The 19,626-nt window shown below is 39.0% G+C and overlaps 1 protein-coding gene across 18 annotated transcripts in view; it reads left to right on the top strand.

Annotated features, from left to right (window-relative positions):
- Positions 1-19,626, top strand: part of LOC132395887 (general transcription factor II-I-like) — a 154,337-nt gene that overhangs the window by 80,006 nt on the left and 54,705 nt on the right. For all 18 annotated transcript variants that reach the window (XM_059973026.1, XM_059973031.1, XM_059973022.1 and 15 more), the window contains 3 exons: positions 1,193-1,251; positions 14,614-14,685; positions 18,740-18,923. In XM_059973026.1, the coding sequence (XP_059829009.1) occupies positions 1,193-1,251; positions 14,614-14,685; positions 18,740-18,923 (315 nt within the window). The remainder of the gene's footprint in view (positions 1-1,192; positions 1,252-14,613; positions 14,686-18,739; positions 18,924-19,626) is intronic.

The raw sequence follows: 19,626 nt of genomic DNA, 5'->3' as shown, positions 1-19,626 counted from the left end.
AAACATCACCTGTACTGCACTGGAGGTCAAGATTCAGTGCAGATTGGTGTAGCTAAGAGGCAGCAGCGCTATCTCCTGTAGCACTGTATCATGCCCTTTGGTACTCAAACATTTTGATATTTTTTTTGAAACTCTTAGTCAGTGAATAGTGCCCAACTTTGCTATAGGTGATCTTTAATTTCAGGGTTTGCTACTTTTCCTGTATTGGACTACAGATGACTTTGTCTGTTACATAGGATTATGTAGGATATGTGGTGTCAAGACAGAGCACTTGGCTTAAGTATTACATATTTTTCTCATCTCAATTTGTTACCTTAACCCTCACCTCTTCATTTACTTGCCTACCCTCCCTTTAATATGTTAAGTATTAGACTGACATAATTCAGATTTTGATAATTTTGTATTTTAATACATGCACTCTTTTGCTTTCTGTGCAAAATGATTAGTAATATAATTTCTGGAGAAGGACAGTAAATTATATGATGGCTTGGTAGGAATGAGACATTATTCAATAGCAGAATTGAAATTAAAACCTAGACGTGAGACATTAGAGACTTGACCTGTTTCTGCTATTCATTTTGACCCCAAATCAGTTCATTTTCATTCACCACAACACTAAGATATAGCAGCAGAATTTGGAAATTTGGCCCATTGAGTATTCTGTGGCATTGAATCACAGCTCATTTTTTTCCAATGTTCTTCCTGTATCCCTTAACTCCCTTACCATTCAAAAACCTGTTACTCTCTGCCTTTAGTGCACCCAGTGATTTGCACTCCACAGCCCTGTATGGCAACAAATAACATAAATTCACTGCTCTAGCTTTAGAAAGTCTTCATATCAGTTTTTGAGGGGTGTTGCTTTATTTGGAGTCTGTGCCTTCAGATCTAGATCCTATTACTAATGGAAATAACATCTCAAAGTTCATACAAGCCTTTCAGTATTCGGTAACTTGCACCTGTTATACTAAGAATTTTTAAATTTATATGCAGATGGTTTTTTAAAATATCGTTAAAACAAAGACTTAAAAGTAAAACTGATTCCTCTTGTTGAGTAATTTGTAATGTGCTTTTTTTAATAACATAGTTTAACATGGTAGCTTTATTCCACTGTAATACAAAAAGTTCAGTCTGCCATTATTTCATGCAGTGGTGCAATTAGATGTGTTAGAAATGAATTTTCTTTGTTTTTTAGACCAGAATTGTTAACTAATGAGCGTGAAGAAACAACTCCGGACAAAGTGGTTCCAGGAGGTAAGCTGTGTGTAGAACAACATTGTGCATCATTCGTACCTGCATTAGATCAGCACCTTAGTTGCAATAGTTCAGTGTAGAAAAGTCAAACCTCTTTCTGCATTTGGCTGCAACTGTCGAGAACAGTATGCTGCTTAGGTTTGAAGAGAGATTCATTTCAGTTTTTGTGGCCTTTGAATCTTCAGCTTTGTGGTTTAGTATTTCCACTTGTTAATTTGTATTGGATTTATGATATCTTATTATGCCTCTGTTGGTAGTCTGGTGTATTTGTTTTCCTGAAAGCTGTTGTGGTATTCTCTTGAGGGTTGGCTGTATTTCAGTTTAATGTCTCTTAAATTTTATTGGATATGTTGAATAACTTCCTGTAGTTCTAGAATTTACATCTTAAGATTTTTCAAAATTTAGTGACATTTAAATATTAGCTATATCTCATCAGTGGTGCATTACCTCTCGCTAGGTTTCTGAATTCTGGGGATAACCAGTCCAGTGACTGCAGCCTCAGTAGCTCTACTCCATCTAAAGAATGCATTTCCCTCTCTATTTCTGCTTTGCCCAATATGTCTGTCATCACCTCGCATACTGGAGTTTCCAAAATTACCTTTTTCGTTGACTGGTTCCCATCATTGAGTGTGTCTGAGTCACGTTTTTCCTTTGCCCAGAGCTTTGATGGGATCTTCTAGTCTTGTCTTGCATGTTTTGAGGTGTTACTGTATTTAAAAGTATATTGAGCAATATTTAATTGTCATTCGTACTCATCTACCTCTTATTTCATTAGTGTTTTATGTTGTAGTTTTATACTTCCTTACTTATAATTCAAATTGTTTAAGTCTTTGGCTGAGCAAAGTGCATTGCCAAAAAAGATCAAGTGCAATTTTTCTAACAGCATACAAACACTGAAATGGGAGGAAAAAATTTAAAAAGAAGTCTAATAAATAGATTATTTTGTAAAATGGTATTTTGTATTACAATTTAGTAGCTTCATTTGTTGGTTCTCTATGCAGGGCTATAGTTCTTTAGCTGTGTAGCTAATTGGTTGCTCAGACATCACTGCCCAGTATAAGAGAACAAATTTTGCCGTCTCAACCTCCTGGTCAGATTTTTCGCTTGCAATTTCTTTTTACTTGGACTTGCCTTTTCCGAATGTGGAGGGTTATCTGTGGGGTAGATAGGGTGGCTAATAGGTTTGGGTGACTACACTTTTAAAAAAAAACCCTGACAGCCTTTCAAAATCTCATTACTGTTCAAATCTTTTGAGTTTTAAATTGTCTTCATTGGAAACTTGTCATAAAGATTTAAGCTGAACCCATGGCTTCTGATTGCTTCCATCCCCATTTTGTTCAGCTCCCCTTCCACCGCTGGTTCAGACATAATTTTCGCTAGCCTAATATCAATTTTCCCGTGATGCCACACCAACGTGTTGCAACAGTTTTAGTGGCATCATTAGCAGAATCAGCTGTTGAACGGTCTTTTAAAACAAGCAGATTGTTCCTCTGTGATATTCTGCTTTTATTTTAATACCTGTGCTTATCTAGCCCCAGTCATAACTTCATTGAATAAAGGAAGTGCTTCTCATTGTGTAAAGTCCAAATACCATATGTTATCTGTACAAGATGTGGTGTGTCTGAAGAGCATAGGTGACTTGTATAATATTCCATAGTTGATGATCTAAAGAAACAAAAAAAGTTTCTTTAGTTCTTTGCTGACAGCAAATCAAAATAGATCTACATAAGGAAAATATTAAAAGATGTTCACAACTAGATAAAGTTTTCGAAGTCATTTTAACTCAGTCAGTGAAGGTGTAGAACTGTCAGCGATGGTGAATGAACACGTGAAATTATTTCATGAAGAATTAGGGCTGGATTATGAGTGTGATTACAATGTAGGGTGGCTTCAGTGTTTCTAGTCATGACATGACATAAAATTTCATGCAGTGTGGTGAGAAATGGACATCAGACAAGGAAGCAGCCGATGAGTTTAAGTTAGTTTCTGGAAATTTAAGTCCCAAGCAGGCCAACAGTTCAGATGAAACAGCCTTGTATTGGGGTTATACAGTCGACCTTCACTAATCCGACTACCTCTAATCCGGTTCCTTCGGTAATCCGGCACTGAGTTCAAATTTCCCGGGCCACCGTACCAATCTGCTGCGCATTGTTTTGGTTGCACTAGGTCTGTTCACGTGTGGGTGCGCTCAGACAGGCCAATCCTGCTTCTGTTCCTGCATTTATTAATATAATTTGCTCTTTTTTAGCCCCAATTATGGCCCCAGTGAGTAAAGGAAATGCACCTTGTGCTGTGAAGCGAAAACACCACACGTTATCCATTAAAGATAAGGTTGAACTCTTGAAAAAACTGGACAGTGGTGTATCGGTGAAAAGCTTATGCGAGTGTTACAACATTGGCTCTTCCACAGTGTATGATATAAAGAAACGGAAAGGAAAACTGCTACACTTTTTTGCTGATAGTGGCTCAAAGAAACAGATGTGCGTAAGAAAAACAATGAAAGACGGAAGAAGTTCGGAACTAGATAAAATGCTGATAATGTGGTTTAATCTGCGTGTAAGTGAAGGTGTTGAACTATCTGGAGATATGGTGAAGGAACAAGCAAAAGTGTTTCATGAAGAACTAGGACTAGATTATGAGTGTGACTATAGTGAAGGCTGGCTTCATCGCTTCAAGCAGCGTCACGGCTTACAGTTTCGTGCAGTGTGTGGTGAAAAACGTTCAGCAGACAAGGAAGCAGGAGCAGAGTTTGTTGAAGAAACTTTTGTGCCAGTTTCAGCATCAGTTCCTGATGCTTCACTCATTTTTCAAGATGAAGATGTTGGTGATCCTGACAAACCCACACTTGCAGACATGTAACTTTGCCTGAAGGTATATTAAATGTCTCACTTTAGAAGCGGAAGTGCTCAACTTTTCAGACTTAAGTTAATTCCTGTACATTTACCTGTACCCCTTTATTTTATTTGTGGCTGTACAGTATATTATTATTAAAATTTCACTTGCTACTCATTTAATATTTGTTTCATTATTATCGAACGTACTGATTAACATGATATTTTAAAAGTATGATGAGGCGGTTAGCTATTGCTTAATGTGATTCTTAAGTAATTTGGCATTTTCACTAATCGGGAACTCCTCAGGTCCCAATGGTGCCGGATTGTAGGAGGTCGACCTGTACTCCAAGACAAACACTGAACACAGAGGATGCAAAATGACCAATATTTTATAAAGCAGGGTTTCTTAACCAGAGGCAACTACTCGCTGCTTTCGGCAGCGCAGTTCCCCATGAAAGGAAATGCAGCACACTTGCCCGTGAGCTTCTTGATTTCTATTTGTCTGGGTTCTGTGAGAAGTTGCTAGGGGTTCCACGAGAGATCGTGATTAAAACAAAAACATTGCAATTTGAACTTGCGCAACGGACGATGCTAGCACTCTCAGTGGTGGGCAGTGACTGAGCAGCCCTGTTAGCAATCTTGTTAGATTTCTCTCTGCCTAGTATGGCAATGCACAGTAGGATGGTCTTTATTTGGTTGAGTCCATTCTCAGTTTTTGATGCAAGAAAGAGGAGGCTGTTGATAATTGGTAAGCACTGTTATGCATGGAGGGTAGGACGGTATGCTGATGAGCATGAAGTGTGTTTTCCAAGCAATGAACAGACGCGCTAAACTTGGGTTGTGACATCAACCTCTCCCTCCTAAGTTATGCCATTTTTTTTATATTTTATTAACCCCTGTGTTTTACAGAAATGTCTGATGGTCCAAGGTGGCGATTTTTGAAGAGGAGGTGTAGGATGGAAGAGGAGGATTCTAGGCCTAGGCCTACGGACAATTCTGATAAGGTTACTGATGAAGAATTACAATCTTCTGAGTCATTTCACTGTACTAGTGCAAAAATGGACACAAAAAAAGTCCGTTTTTACAATGAAAGCTACTTATCAATGGGTTTTACATGGACTGGTGATCCACGTTGTCCTGTTCCATTGTGTCTCGTCTGTGGCAAACAACTTACTAATGCAGCAATGGCTCCAGCAAAATTGCAAAGTCACTTATCTACAAATCACAGCCATTTGACAGATAAAAGTGCTGATTACTTTAAACAGCTATTGGAATCTGAAAACAAACAGAGTAAGTCTTTTGTTAATAAAGTCACAGTCAGTAAAAGGGCTCAGGAAGCAAGTTATTTAGTAGCAGAGCTTATTACCCAGAAAAGGAAAAGTCACACAGTTGGTGAGAACCTAATAATGCCAGCATGTAAAATTATAGTGGGTAAAATGCTAGGGCAAGATGCAGTACGAGAAATTGAAAAGGTTTCGCTCTCAAACAGTACGATAGGTCGACGCATTGGTGACATGTCACATGATGCTGAAGAGGTTTTGTGTGATAAACTGAAAAGCAACAGCTTCTCTATCCAGGTTGATGAGTCAACAGATTTCACCAATAAATGTCATGTTGTAGCATTTGTAAGATTTGTAAATGATGGTGAAATTCAAGAAATTTTTTTCTGTTGCAAAGAGCTGCCGGAAACAAGCAAAGGCCAAGATGTATTTAATGTTTTGTCTTCATATTTGGAAACGAAAGGTCTGTCATGGAGGAACTGTGTTGGCATCTGCACTGATGGTGTCCTGTCAATGGTTGGCTCCATGAAAAGTTTTGTTTCTCTTGTAAAAAAAGAAAACCCTGACATTGTCACAACACATTGCTTTCTTCACAGAGAGGTTTTAATGTCAAAAACTCTTGGAGATGATATGAAAAAGGTTCTGGATGCTGCTACAAAAATGGTTACCTTTATTAAACAAAGACCAGTTCACTCAAGAATGTTTAAAAAACTGTGTGAACACCTGGACAAAGAGCACAGCAATCTCCTATTACATACAGAAATCCAGTGGCTTAGTAGAGGAAGGGTTCTCAACAGGTTGTTTGAGCTGAAAGGTGAATTGCAGGAGTACTTTCAAGAAAATGGCAGACCATATTTTGCTGAGTGCTTTAAAGATGAAGAATGGCTGCAGAAACTAGCCTACCTGGCAGACATATTTCATCATATGAACGAGTTGAACAAGTCTCTGCAAGGCCCTGGAGAAAATGTTTTGACTTCAAGTGACAAGATTCTTGGATTTAAAAAGAAACTGAATCTTTGGAAAAATCATGTTGCAAAAGGAAATCTTGAAATGTTTCCACTGCTGCTTGGGCTTGAAAGTGTGGAAGGATATCAGAAAGTCTTGAGTCTTATTGAACACCACCTGGAAGAACTACAGGAAAAAATTGAACATTATTTTTCCTCCCTTTCAGCAGAAGTGTATGACTGGATGAGGGACCCTTTCTGTGAATCTGCTGCTCAGCCTGAGAACTTGACTTTGAGAGAAGAAGAAGAACTTTGTGAGCTGCAGTCTAATCGTGCACTCAAAATGAGATTTACCAACCTGCCCTTGGACAAGTTCTGGATTTCTGTGAAAGAAGGGTATCCTGCAATTCATAGGAAAGCAGTGACCATTTTGCTGCAGTTTTCAACTTCTTACTTATGTGAGCAAGCTCTTCCTTGTTTAACAAGCATCAAGAGCAAGGATAGAAATCATCTCATTTCAGTTGAAGGCGAAATCCGCGTGTCCTTACCTCAAGGTCGACCCAGAATTGAGTACTTGTGCAGCAAAAAACAAGCACAGGTTTCACATGGTAGACCTATATTTGAGTTTGGTCATGTCACTGAGTAAGAAAATATTTTCTCAAAGTCTTGTGTAAAAATGTGTCTTAGGCTATGTTTTTATTCATGTTGCTTTGGGTTTATGGCTTTTAGTAACTTTGCTATTTAACATTGTCAATAAATTTTCATGTTTTAACTAGCATAAATTTACAACCAACTTAGCAATTTTTTAATGTTACATCTACCGAGCCTACCTTTAGAAAAGTTAAATCTCATTTTGTCTTAAGCCAGTTATTTAACAGAAATTTATTGTTAGCCTTTCGAGTTCTTAAAATTTATGTAAGGGAAAGAAATTAATTTCAAGAAGGGTAACCTAAGCTAATCTGTCTGTTTTTTTTTCAAGAAAGGTTGGCTAAAAATTCATTCTCTACTTAAGAGGATTGGCAATTATTTTAGCTACAACTTACTGATTTATGCTAGTGTCTTGTGAGCTGCAGGTATAATAATTTTTATGCATGGGGTTCCCTGAGACCTGAAAATTATTTCTAGGGTTTGTCTAAGGCTAAAAAGTTGAGAAAGGCTGTTCACTAGTGTTGTCATTTCACAGCATTCGTGGACCATACCACCTCTCCCCCCACCCACTGTGATGGCCAAAATATCAGGTCCTTGGTCTTAACAGCAGTAACGCCACCTGACCTACATATTAGAATTCACAACTGATGTACAACATTTCAAGGAAAAAATAATGCTGTGGCTGACTGTCTCTCACAGCCAGCTGTTGGGACCATATACATAGGGGTTGTCTATGCCAGAATGGCAACCAACCAAGCTACTGACCCAGAGGTCCAGGCTTACTGAACAGCAGTCACAGGCCTGTGGTTGGTGTCATTAAGTTAGGGGTTTTTCTTCTGTGCAATGTCTCAACTGGTTGCCATCACTCCGTATTGGCCACACATGTAGGGTTTTGCATCTGGTCCAGAAGCTGGTTGCGCTAAAGTTTGTGTGGCACGACCTTAGAAAGAACATGTGTGATTGGATTGCTGCTATGTGTGGGGTGCCATTGGGCAAAAATTAACCATTGTGTCCAGGTGCAGTTGGCACCTTTGAGGTCCCCGAACAATGATTTGACCATGTCAGTTTGGACCTTGTTGGTCCTCTTCTTCCTCCTAATGTTCCGTGCACCTCCTTACTGCGGTGGACATAACCACCAGGTGGCCAAAGGTCGTCTCTCTAGCATCAATGACAGCTGTAGACATGGCTTGGGTATTCATCAGCATCTGGGTTGCTGGGTTTGTTCACCTCATCCAATATTTCCTTTGACAACGGTTAACAATTCATATAAACCTCTGGGCTGTGATGGCCCTGAACTGGCATAGGCTACATCACAACATGGTTTATCACCTGTAGTCCAATGGCCTATCTGAGCGGTTTCACTGCTCCTTAAAGGCTGCTATGAGGGCTCTCCTAATGGATGAGTGTTGGGATGATCAGATTCTGTGTGTCCTGCTGGGACTCAGAACAGCTCCAAAAAAGGACCCGTAGTTGCCTGTGGCTAATTTGGTATATGGACAGCTGTACGAGTGCCAGGTAATTTTATTCCTGACACCACAACTGCCTGGTTAGCCTCTCAACAAAGTTCCACCTTCCTCAGTAAATTCAATTCCTTTGTACCTATTCCTACCTCCCATCATGGGATACAGCACTCTTGGGTTCCTGTTGACGTACATTCTACCTCATTTGTCTTCTTCTGTCATAATGCACATCAACATCCCCTTAGGCCCCTTCACAATGGCCTATTACAGTCTTCTGAACGGAGAGAAAAGACTTTTATCATAGAATGGGGGGGGGGGGGGGCCTGAATGTGCTTTGGTACATCTCATTTAACCGACCCACCAAGATTTGGAGGATTCCGCTACCTTGCACCTGCCACCACAACATGACCATGAATGTGTCCACACGCCTCTGGACAAGCAAGAGGCACGTGCTGTTCCTCTGCCTAGGGAATATTGGATGGGGGGTGGTAGGTGGCTCATCCAAGCTCTAGTCAGTCTGACATTGCTGGTTTTAGTGAATTCTTGGGGTGGCTGTGTAGGGTAATGTAATTGGTGGAAATGTACAGAATTCACAACATTGGGTTGGGGTTCACTTGAAGAGGCTGGTTTGATGTGGTGAGGTTGTTACATATATAGGATTTGCACTGTGTTCAGTTTTTTGTGTTCAATAAATGAGTTGCTACGGTTTTTCTTAAACATAAAACGCCTCTGCTGTTTCTTTGTGAAAACCTACAACAGCAACATGCACAAAATGCTGGAGGAACTCAAGTCCATCAACAGCTATGGAAGGAATTGAATAGGTGGCATTTCGGGCTGAGACAGGAAAGAATGAGGGCAGTAGCTCTCAGGAAAGAGTAAAGGTAGGAGAAGGGAGAAAAGAACACAACCTGGTAGGTGTTACGTGCATCCTGATGAGAGGGAGAAGATAGGTAATGGGAATGATGCATGAAACTGGGGTGGGGGTAGGTAGGCAAATGCTAAACAAGATATGAGAGGACAGCAAATCAAGAATAACAGGAAGGAAATTGGAGAGTCAATAAGAGAGTTGAAGGTGGGACTTGAGTGTGGGGGAGAGGAAGAGAAAGAATGAAGGGGTAGAGGAATAAAGGAAAAGTAAGTGGGTACCAGAAAATGGAGGAGTGTTTACTAGAAGTTAAAAGAAATCCATGTTGATGCTGTCAATTTGGTTGGAGTTGGGGGGACGACGACTGTAACATATCAAGGCTAAGTGCGTGGAGGGGGTTTAGTGGGGAGAGATAAGCAGACAAGAGTAGCAGGTGGTATAATTCCTGCAGAAAGTAAAGCAAGAGGTATGGGAAAATGAGTCCAGTAGTGGAATTCTGTTGGAGATGGAAGTAGTGGAGAATAGAATGATAATATTGGATACAGAGATTCATGGGATTTTGGGTGAGGAGAAGGGGAACTATCCCAGTTATGTTGGGGGAGGGTGTGGGTGATGGAGAACGGGGTAAGGGTAGACATGCTAGAAATGGGAGATGTGGGTAAGGACTGCTCTAATTGCAGATGTAGTGGAAGTAGACTTCCATTTTCTGAAAAAGAACCCTGGTTTCCTGGAATGTAAGTTAGCATCCTTGCAAGTGACAGGATGGGAAAGGATGTAGTTGAGAAAATCATAGGAGTCAGTGAGTAATAGATAGTACAGGTTGACCACCTCAAATCCAGAATGATTGGGATCTGTGCAGTGTTGGATTAGTGATTTTGCTGAATCACAGGTGGTTAGGTTAGGATTAAACCTCTAACCCACCTGATCACCTCATTCTACCTTTAAAGTACTCTAAATAGTGCAAGTTGGATAATAAAGTAAAAAGAAACAACAAATGAAAAGCAAGTGAATTTTATTGAGGTACAGTACAGGCAAAATACCTTGCAAGGTATCTGTATTTGCGTCAGAAGTTTGTTTATTGCCACTTTGAAAGAGAAGTTGGATTGTACAACTAAGCAGAGTCACATGTCTGCAAATGGGAGTCTTCAGGATTGTCTGTTTCATTTTGAAAAACAATTGTACCTTCATGACGTGGTGGTGAAGTTGGCACAGCATCTTCAAGAACTGGTGATGCTGGTGGCAGCACATCTGGGTGAGCTGAAGTTGACGGTACTGAAGATTGAAGTGCTGGCTCCTGTTTTGCACTTTTCTAAGCTATTTTTCTGAACATATCCTACAAGCTAACCTGTTTCATGTATTTTGGTCTTTCTTTGATCAGTTTCTTGCAATATGCACATTCATTATTTCTTGTTCAGTAATAAAACTGTGATGCTCACTTGTGATCTTCACCTGTTGTAGATATTCTTCTGGCTACCTCTTCCTGGTTTTCATCAGTACTCTGCCCCCACTGTCTTTTGACTCTGGACTTGCAACCATCTGCACAACTTCGGCATCAGTATAATGACGAACAGTAGGTTCATTATCATCAATACCATCCACTTGTTAATGTTAACTGCATCTAGCCTTGATGCAATATCTTTCTCAGCAGGATTACTTAGAACTTCAGCATTAGAAAGCAGCTCAGGTACAATCTGTTTTTGCTTTGAACTCCTAAATTCTGTAAAGTCATTAAACCTGACTGCAACTTATGCCATACATTCTTCAGCGTTGATGCTTCTACCAACTTTCAAGCTTTAGAAGTTCCATAAGTTATATCTCTCACATTAAATTCTTTTTAACAAATTCCTGTACTTGTCTGCTAGTGTTAACTGCACTAGTAGCTGCTTCATAAACGAGCGATATTTAGGATATGAAAAGTGTAATTGCCCAGGGGTTGAATTAATGACCTGCAGTTCGGTGGCTGGGAGATACCATAACCTTAATTATTTACCAAGAGTTTTGCCTTTGGATGCGTAGTTCAGTTGGTAAAATTAGCATAATCTTGACAATTTTTGTCGAGACCACTAGAGTCACAGTGAGCTCGAAAGGTGGGCCCACTTGATTTAATTTAAATAAAGGTTGTAAATTGATTTTATTTCACAATAGCTACAATATAAAAAATTGTTGACAATGTTGAATAGTAAAGTTACTAAAAACCATAAAACCAACGCATATGAATAAAAATGCAAACTAAGACTTTGAGGGAAGAGGAAGAACTTTGTGAGCTGCAGTCTGTACACTCAAAACGATTTACTGACTTGCCCCTGGGCAAGTTCTGGATTTCTGTGATTCATAGAAATCCTGTCTTTCATAAGAAAGCAGTGAACATTTTGCTGTAGTTTTCACGTGAGAGCAAGCTTTTTCTTGTTTAACAAGGATAGAAATCGACTCATTTCAGTTGAAGGTGAACTCCATGTGTCCTAAGGTTCAACCCAGAATTGAGTATTTGTACAGCAAAAAAAACAAGCACAAGTTTCACATGGTTGACCTATATTTGAGCCTGATCATGTCACTGAGTAAGAAAATGTGACATTACCAGGCTCATGTATAGGCCTAACTCTTCACTCTGCTAAGCCACTGGATTTCTGTATGTAACAGGAAATTAGTGTGCTCTTTGCCCAGGTTTTCAATTTTTAAAACTTTCTAGAGTGAACTGGTTCTTAATAAAATTAACCATTTTTGTAGTATTATTTTTTAAATTTCATAACTAAGAGTTACTGACATTAGCACCTCTCTGAAGAAAGCAGTATATTATGACAATGTCAAGATTTTTTTAATAAGAGAAACAAAACCTCTCATGGAGCCAACCATTGATGAGACACCATCAGTACAGATGCCAACACAGTTCCACCAAGACAGTCCTTTTTGTTTCCAGATTTGAAGACAAAACATGAAATATTATCTTGGAGTTTGCTTGTTTCAGGCAGCTCTCTGCAACAGAAAAAGTTCTCCTGAATTTCACCATCGTTTACAAATCTTACAAATGCTATAACATGACATTTATTGGTAAAATCTGTTGATTCATCAACCTGGATAGAGAAGCTGTTGTTTTTCAGTTATCACACAAAACCTCTTCAGCATCATGTGATGTGGCATCAATATGTTGACTTACTGTACTGTTGGAGAGTGAAACCTTTTCAGTTTCTTGTACTGCATCTTGTCCTAGCATTTTACCCACTATAATTTTGCTTTTCTGGGTAACAATTTCTATTACTAAATAATTTGCTTCCAGAACCCGTTTACTGACTGCGACTTTACTAACAAAAGGTTTACTCTGTTTGTTTTGAGATTTCAGAAGTTCTTTAAAATAATCAGCACTTGTGTCATTTGTAAGTTGATGCTATAGACTAGGTACAATGGAATAGCACAGCTTGGATCACCAATCCACGGAAAACCCATTGATAAATAGCTTTTGTTGCCCGTTGTTGCAGTACTGTAGTGAAATGATTCAAGATTGTAATTCTTCATTAACCTTATCAGAATTGTTCATAGGCCAAGGCCTAGAATCCTTCTCTTCCAACCTACAAAAATCTGTTCAAAATTGCCATATTAGACTGTCAGACATGACAGGGTTAATAAAATATTTTTAAAAGATGGCGTAATTTTAGAGGGAGAGCTGATGTCACAGCCCAAGTTGGGTGAGACCATTCAATGCTCGGAAAATGCACTTCACGCTCCTCATCAGCCTGCCGTCCTTCCCTCCATGCAATACAGTGCTCACCAATTATCAATGACCTTCCCTAAACTTGTGTCAAAAATCAAGAATTGTCTGCACCAAATCAACACGGTCCTACTGCGCACTGCTGTACTGGGCTGAGAGACCTCTAACAAGATTGCTAACAGGGCTGCTCAGTCACTGCCCACAACTGTGAGCACAATGTTTAAAAAAAACCCCGATTGGGAAACCCTGATCCAGACTGAGAAGCTCATGTCAAGCTTGCTGTACTTAACTTTGGGATGGGGGTGGGGGGAGGAGGGAGGTGTGGATGTGGAATAGAGCTGCCAGCTGAAGAAGGCAAGCAGTTGCCTCTAAGCAGCTGTTTGTGCTCAGTGCCCATAGCATAGTCTGCATTGTCAGTAGTAATGGCTATAGGCGCTTTAGGGAGCAGATACAGCAGTAGGGTTATGTTGGAAAGAACTTGTTTGGTATTACTAAATGCCCTGATAATGTCTACTGACTAGTCAAGCACGTGATAAGGCGTATTGCCTAAATGCACTGTACAGAGGAAGCATAAGTTCTGCAGCTCGTGGAATGAAGCGGTGATAGAAATTCACCATGCCTAAAATTTGCTGTAGGTTTTTTTATTAGCCTGGGGTGGTGGGATAACCGTAATAGTGGCTATTTTTGATGGAAAGGGTTTCACACCTTCTGTGGAGATGTAATGGCCAATAAAGTTAATGGTTGACAATCTAAACTGATAGGGTTAATGATTTGTATGTTTCCATCAATTACATTACCTTACACTATAAACTGGAAGTAAAATTAACTAAAAACTATGATTGGAATACCAGTTTAGTTAACTAAATAAAGAACTTGTATTGTAGCAGTGGACCAAGTCAGCCAATTAAGTATGCCATTTAATAAAATTATGACTAGTAGCAACCTTTCACCTAATAAAGAATCTGTCTACTCCTGTGCTTTCTTAAATAAAATTGAAGACGCATCTCCCACAGCTTATTGAGAAAGAGTTCAAGAGATTTATCCTCAAAATTTCACTTTATTGTTCTTAAATGTTGACCACTGATTTTCAAACAGTTGTCCCTAGTTCTAGATTATTGCATCAGAGGAATCATCCATTCAACATCTACTCTTTCAAGGCCTTTCAGGTTCTCTAATATTCTAATTACCCTTCTGATACTTCAATACTCCAAGTGAGCAAAAACTTGGTATAATCTTCTCTCAAAATAATCTCACCATAGTACATTCAGTTCAGCAAACCTGAATATGTGGTGTTCCTTTACCCCCCCCAGGGCCAGTGACATAGGATTGCTATTATCATACCACACATTTTTCCTTGGCATGTTGTACCTTGCAGGGTTCATTGGTGACTAAATCGGAGGTTAGGTGCTGGCTGTAAAGCCAGCTCAGTTTAGCAAGTAATTTCTGTAGAATTTGCAAGCTATGCTTTTATTATTTTGCCAACATTCATGTTAATAGAAAACACAGACTTTTGTTCTAATTGAATGTGGTGTAAGCTTCTCCACAAACAATGTAGTAAGTGGTATAAAGGATATTCTTATCTGATGAATGTTTTGAACAAGGGAAATAATCAGTGACAATTTATTTTATAGCTAAAGAAGAGTGGAATACCAGGATCACTAAACTAAGGAGGATGGTTGAAGAACTCTTTAGCAAGAAATATGGTACTTAATGTCTCAACTATATATCTTGAATTTGCTTTGTTAGACCCACTATCATAAAATTGAAACTGCTGACTTTTACAAATCTTATTACTGATTACTGATCTTATACATAAAGCAATTCTAGCCATTTCATGTTGTGGCTGGTTGGGAAATGGAATATAATCAATTTGTGATATTTCTTTGCTTCAGTGCTAGAATGGCAGTTCCTTATTGCAACTAGAGATAATGTTCTCATATGATAAGGTTGTTATCATGTATGTTGAAGTTCTGAGAGTTTAAAGCAAATCCAACACTTTAAATAACAATAGCCCATAATACTTGAAGTGCTCACCTTGGAAAAGTGAGAAGACGATAGTGTTTTAAGTTGCCATGTTGAACGTAGGGGAAGACTGAGAAAAATGAACAAGTATCCACAGTAGGATAAAATAATGGTTGTCAGTATAACAATTACTTTTAAAAGTCAGCGTTTGGAGAAAATTGAAATACTGGTATAGTCACATCTGTTGTTGGGAGTAAGGGAAGTAAACTGAACCTGTGCTGAGCTTAACTTTTAGGAACTGCACCTCATTTTTCTGTTGAACATATTAAAATCCTAAGGATTTAATGTTTTATTTAACAATTTCAGATAAAACTTGTGCAGTTTATACCCTTCTAATATGTTTGTTTCAGTTTGTCTTGAACTTTGGCTATGTATTTCAAAGATTCTATTTTCTCTGCAATTTAGAACCTGCTTGTCTTCTGAATTCAAGTTTTCAAGGTTTCTTGTTCTAGAATGTTGACTCTGGTTTTCTGTTACTTTAACCATTTATTAAATATACCATTCTATGTACATTGCAATAGGGCCAAAGTCTTAATAAATGGTAACTGAAATTCTTTTTAATCATAGACACATAGAAATCTACAGCACATTACAGGCCTTTCGGCCCACAATGTTGTGCCAATCATGTAACCTACACAAGAAACTACATAGAATTTCCCTATCGCATGGCCCTCTATTTTTCTCAGCTCTATGTGCTTATCTAAGAGCCTTTTAACAGACCCTATGAAACATTTTATTTCCTATTGGCCATGTTCCTAATTGAGAACTTCTAAATTAATGCGAAATGCCTAGAAGTAGTGATAAATTTGCCCTAAGTAAGCTTCTCTAATTTGATTGAAGAATGCATATTTCAAGAATATATTTGCTCTATGTAATTGGTCTATTAGCTAAGATAAAATACAAAATGCTTTAAATAATGCCATGCAACATCTGCAGAGAACAAGAAACAGCAGGTATTTCTGTATATCTACACTAATTCTTTTTGTTGTCAGTATGCTTTGCCTATATTACGTTTACTTGGATTTTCAGAAGACCTTTGACAAAGTTCTGCAAATGAGGCTGCTAAACAAGATAAGAGCCCATGATGTTGCAGGAAAGATGCTAGCACATCCTTTTTTTCCCATATGGGCTGGTTGAAAACAATGAGTGGGAATAAAAGGGACCTTTTCTGGTTGGTTGCTGGTGACTAGACGTGTTTAACGGGGGTCAGTGTTGGGTCTGCTACTTTCTATGTATCTTAATTATCTGATGATGGAATTTGTGGTTTTTTCAAATTTGTGGACAAATACAGTGATAGGTGGAGGGTCAGGTGCTGTTGAGGAAACAAGAAGTCTGCAGAAAGACTTAGACAGATTAAGAGTATGGGTAAAGAAGTGGCAGGTAGAATACAGTAAAGGTTAACTTGCAGATTGAGTCTATAGCAAAGAATGTAAATTAGCATTCCTTTTGCGAGGGCTAGAATATAAAAGCAAGGATACAATGCTGAGGCTTTATAAGGCATTGGTCAGAGAGCATTTGGAGTATTGAGGATAGTTTTGGCTCACCACTTCTAAGAAAGGATGCACTGACATTGGAGAAGGTCCAGAGAAGGTTTATGAAAATGGTCCCGGGAGTGAAGAGGTTAACATATGAGGTATGTCTGGCTAGAGTTTTCATGATTGGCTGGAAGGGGTGGGGTTAGGGGAAGGAGGAAGGAGAGGGGGGAAATGTCATTGATACCTACCAAATATTTAAAGGTCTAGATACAATGGACATAGCAATAATGTTTCTAATTGTGGGAGAGGCTAGGACCAGGGTACACAGCCTCTGAACAGAAAGACTTACCTATAGAACAGAGATGAGGAGGGAATTTTAAGCAGAAGGTTGTGATTGTGTGGAATTCATTGCTGAAGAAGCTATGAAGGCCATGTCATTGAATATTTAAAGTGGACGTTGATTTGTTGTTGAAAGTTATGGGGAGAAGGGAGTAGAATGGGGCTCAGAGGGAATATTAATCAGATACAATCGAATGGTGGACCAGATTCAATGGGGTTAATGGCCTAATTCTGTTCCTTTGGCTCTGGTCTATACAAGTACCTGCCTAATTGCCATTTGCATTTTATTCAATAAGCTGCAGATATTGGCTACTGTTTCTCTTTTAAAAAATGTTTCCTTCAAATGCTCTTTAAATCTCCTTTCTCTCATCTTAAATGTGTGTATTCATGGTTTTGATATGCCTTGCATGTAAAAATGATTCTAGCCACTATATGAATTCCTCCTGAATACTTCTATCAGGTCACAAGTGAACATGGCAGAAACCAGAATATAAAAGGGGAGGAGGAGGTGTACAATCTGTCATATGATAGGTGAGCCTAGATGAGGGGGAAGATGGGTGGGAAGGGGATGATAAAGAATGTTGTGGGAAGCCAGGAGGTGATTGGTGGAAGTGGTAAAAGGCTGAAGGAGGAATCTGATGGGAGACAACAGTAGGCCATGGAATAAAGGGAAGTATGTGGGGAAACAGAGATAATGGGCAGGGCATTAGGGCAAGGGAAGGAAAGAAAAGGGGTGAGAGGCCAATGGAATGAGAGAAAACTTGGGGGGTGGGGAGGAGAGGAATGAGTAGTTCTGGAAGTTAGAGAAGTCAGTGTTCATGCCATGAGGTTGGAGATTACCAAGATGGCATTTCAGGTATTGCTCCTCCAGCCTACGTTTGGCTTCATATCATAGTGTCAGTAGAGGAAGCCATGGATAGACACATTGGTATGGTAATGAGAGGTGGAATTGAAATAGGCAGCCACTAGGAAGGTTCCAGCTGTGAAAACAGAATCAGAGTGAAGGTACTTGTTGAAGTGATCCCCCAATTTGCATCAGGTCTCACAGATATAAGGAGGTCCCAGCGGGAGCACTGGATGCAATAAATGACCCAGAAGGATTCGTAGGTGAAATGTCACGTCTCCTGGAAGGCCTGTTTGGGGCCCAGGATAGTGGTTAGAGAGAACGTGTAGGGGCAGGTGTTCCACTGATAATGGTTGTAAGGACAGGTGTCAGGAGGGAGATTTCCAGCACCTCTAGAATCTCTTCTTTTTCTGTAATGGTTCATGTAAACACCACACTCTCTCAAGTTGCTAGAGCATGGTGAATGAAGAAGACAATGATGTGTCTTGATTTTTTTTCTTAACTCTGCATGTTGTATTCCCATTCAAACCTGGGTTACAAATTTGGGTTTTAGAATTTTGGATCCTTTGGTACAAACCAAGTTTAGAGCAAATTGAAATACTTTTCTAGCACTGACAGGATTTTTGAACAGAATGCCATATCTAGCTCTTCTGTTGAAATTATTGAGAGCACATTTTCCAGGAATGAATTTGACTTAATTTACTGTTGAAGCTTAATTATTTTAGTTTGAATAATGAAAAATATCTCTGTGGTTGAATTATCTTAATCTATGATTAAATAGTTTGCTATTTCTATTGCAAGAAATTGTCTATTTATTGAACCTAGTTCAGGCAGAATATTGGAAGTGTGCTATTATATCAAATGTTTCCTATAACATGCGATTGCTGCTGGATTTGCTTCCAGTGTCACTGTCACACTGCTTTCATCTGGTTTACCGATTACATGTTTCAATGGTAGCTGTTCTCTTTGCCAGGATTATTCAACTCCCCCTTCCCCCCCCCCCCCCCAAGCTGTTTTGTGAAGCTTTTTAGTTGAAGATTTGCTTGCACCTGTTGTTAATGGTGTCATTGTTTGTAGGTGAAGCCATGGGGCAGACACAAGCAATGATTGTTCCTTATCGGAAATTTGAATCTCATCCTAAAGACCTTTATGTGGAAGGTTTACCTGACAACATTCCATTCAGAAGTCCTTCTTGGTATGGAATTCCAAGGCTAGAGAAGATCCTGCAAGCAAGTAATCATATTAAGTTTGTTATTAAAAGGTTGGTTTGTGTTTTTTTTTGTTGGTGCTTTTTTTCCCCAAATACAACCATTAGAAACCTAAGCTAATGATGCTGGAAATTCAAAGGAAAAACAGGAAAGTTATCATATGTTGAAGAAATACAATTGATTCCGATTGTTAATCTTTAAGTTTAAAAATAAGTTTTGTTTTAAACAAAAGTTCATCTTTTAAAATTCTGGAAAGTGGCAGGGATTAGATCAGGCCATAGAGCAGGAAAATATGATGATATATAGGTAGCACGTTCCAGGAGGCTGGTATTTGCTGACGTGGAGGAAATTGGTGACCACTGGACAAACCTGAAGGACCAGGCATATAGCATGGGAATTCCTTGAGGACATTATACTCCTCAGTCAAGAGTTGCTTCTGAATGCTGGAGGAGATTGTGGATCAACAAGAAAGTATGACTAGAACAGGTTCATTATACATAGTTGATTGATTCATTTGTACAGTGTGGGTAGAAGCTTCAGGAAAAGTTTTAAGAAGTAGTAACTTAAAATTCTCTTATGGTGAGTTCTCATGTGTACATTGTTACATGATAAAGGTCAGTTATTTAAAGCTAAGGCGTGCTGGAATTTCTTCTGACAAAGGGTGAATCTAGAGTTTTTACCCTGGAGGTTTGTGGAGGCTATATTATAAGAGATGCTTAATGAGGAGGTAGGAAAGTTTTGGAAAGACTAGGAATT

The sequence above is a fragment of the Hypanus sabinus genome, chromosome 6 (assembly GCF_030144855.1).
Source record: "Hypanus sabinus isolate sHypSab1 chromosome 6, sHypSab1.hap1, whole genome shotgun sequence".
Taxonomy (NCBI): Eukaryota; Metazoa; Chordata; class Chondrichthyes; order Myliobatiformes; family Dasyatidae; genus Hypanus; species Hypanus sabinus.
Note: the sequence above shows the minus strand (reverse complement) of the source record. Positions and strands in the feature narration are given on the sequence as shown.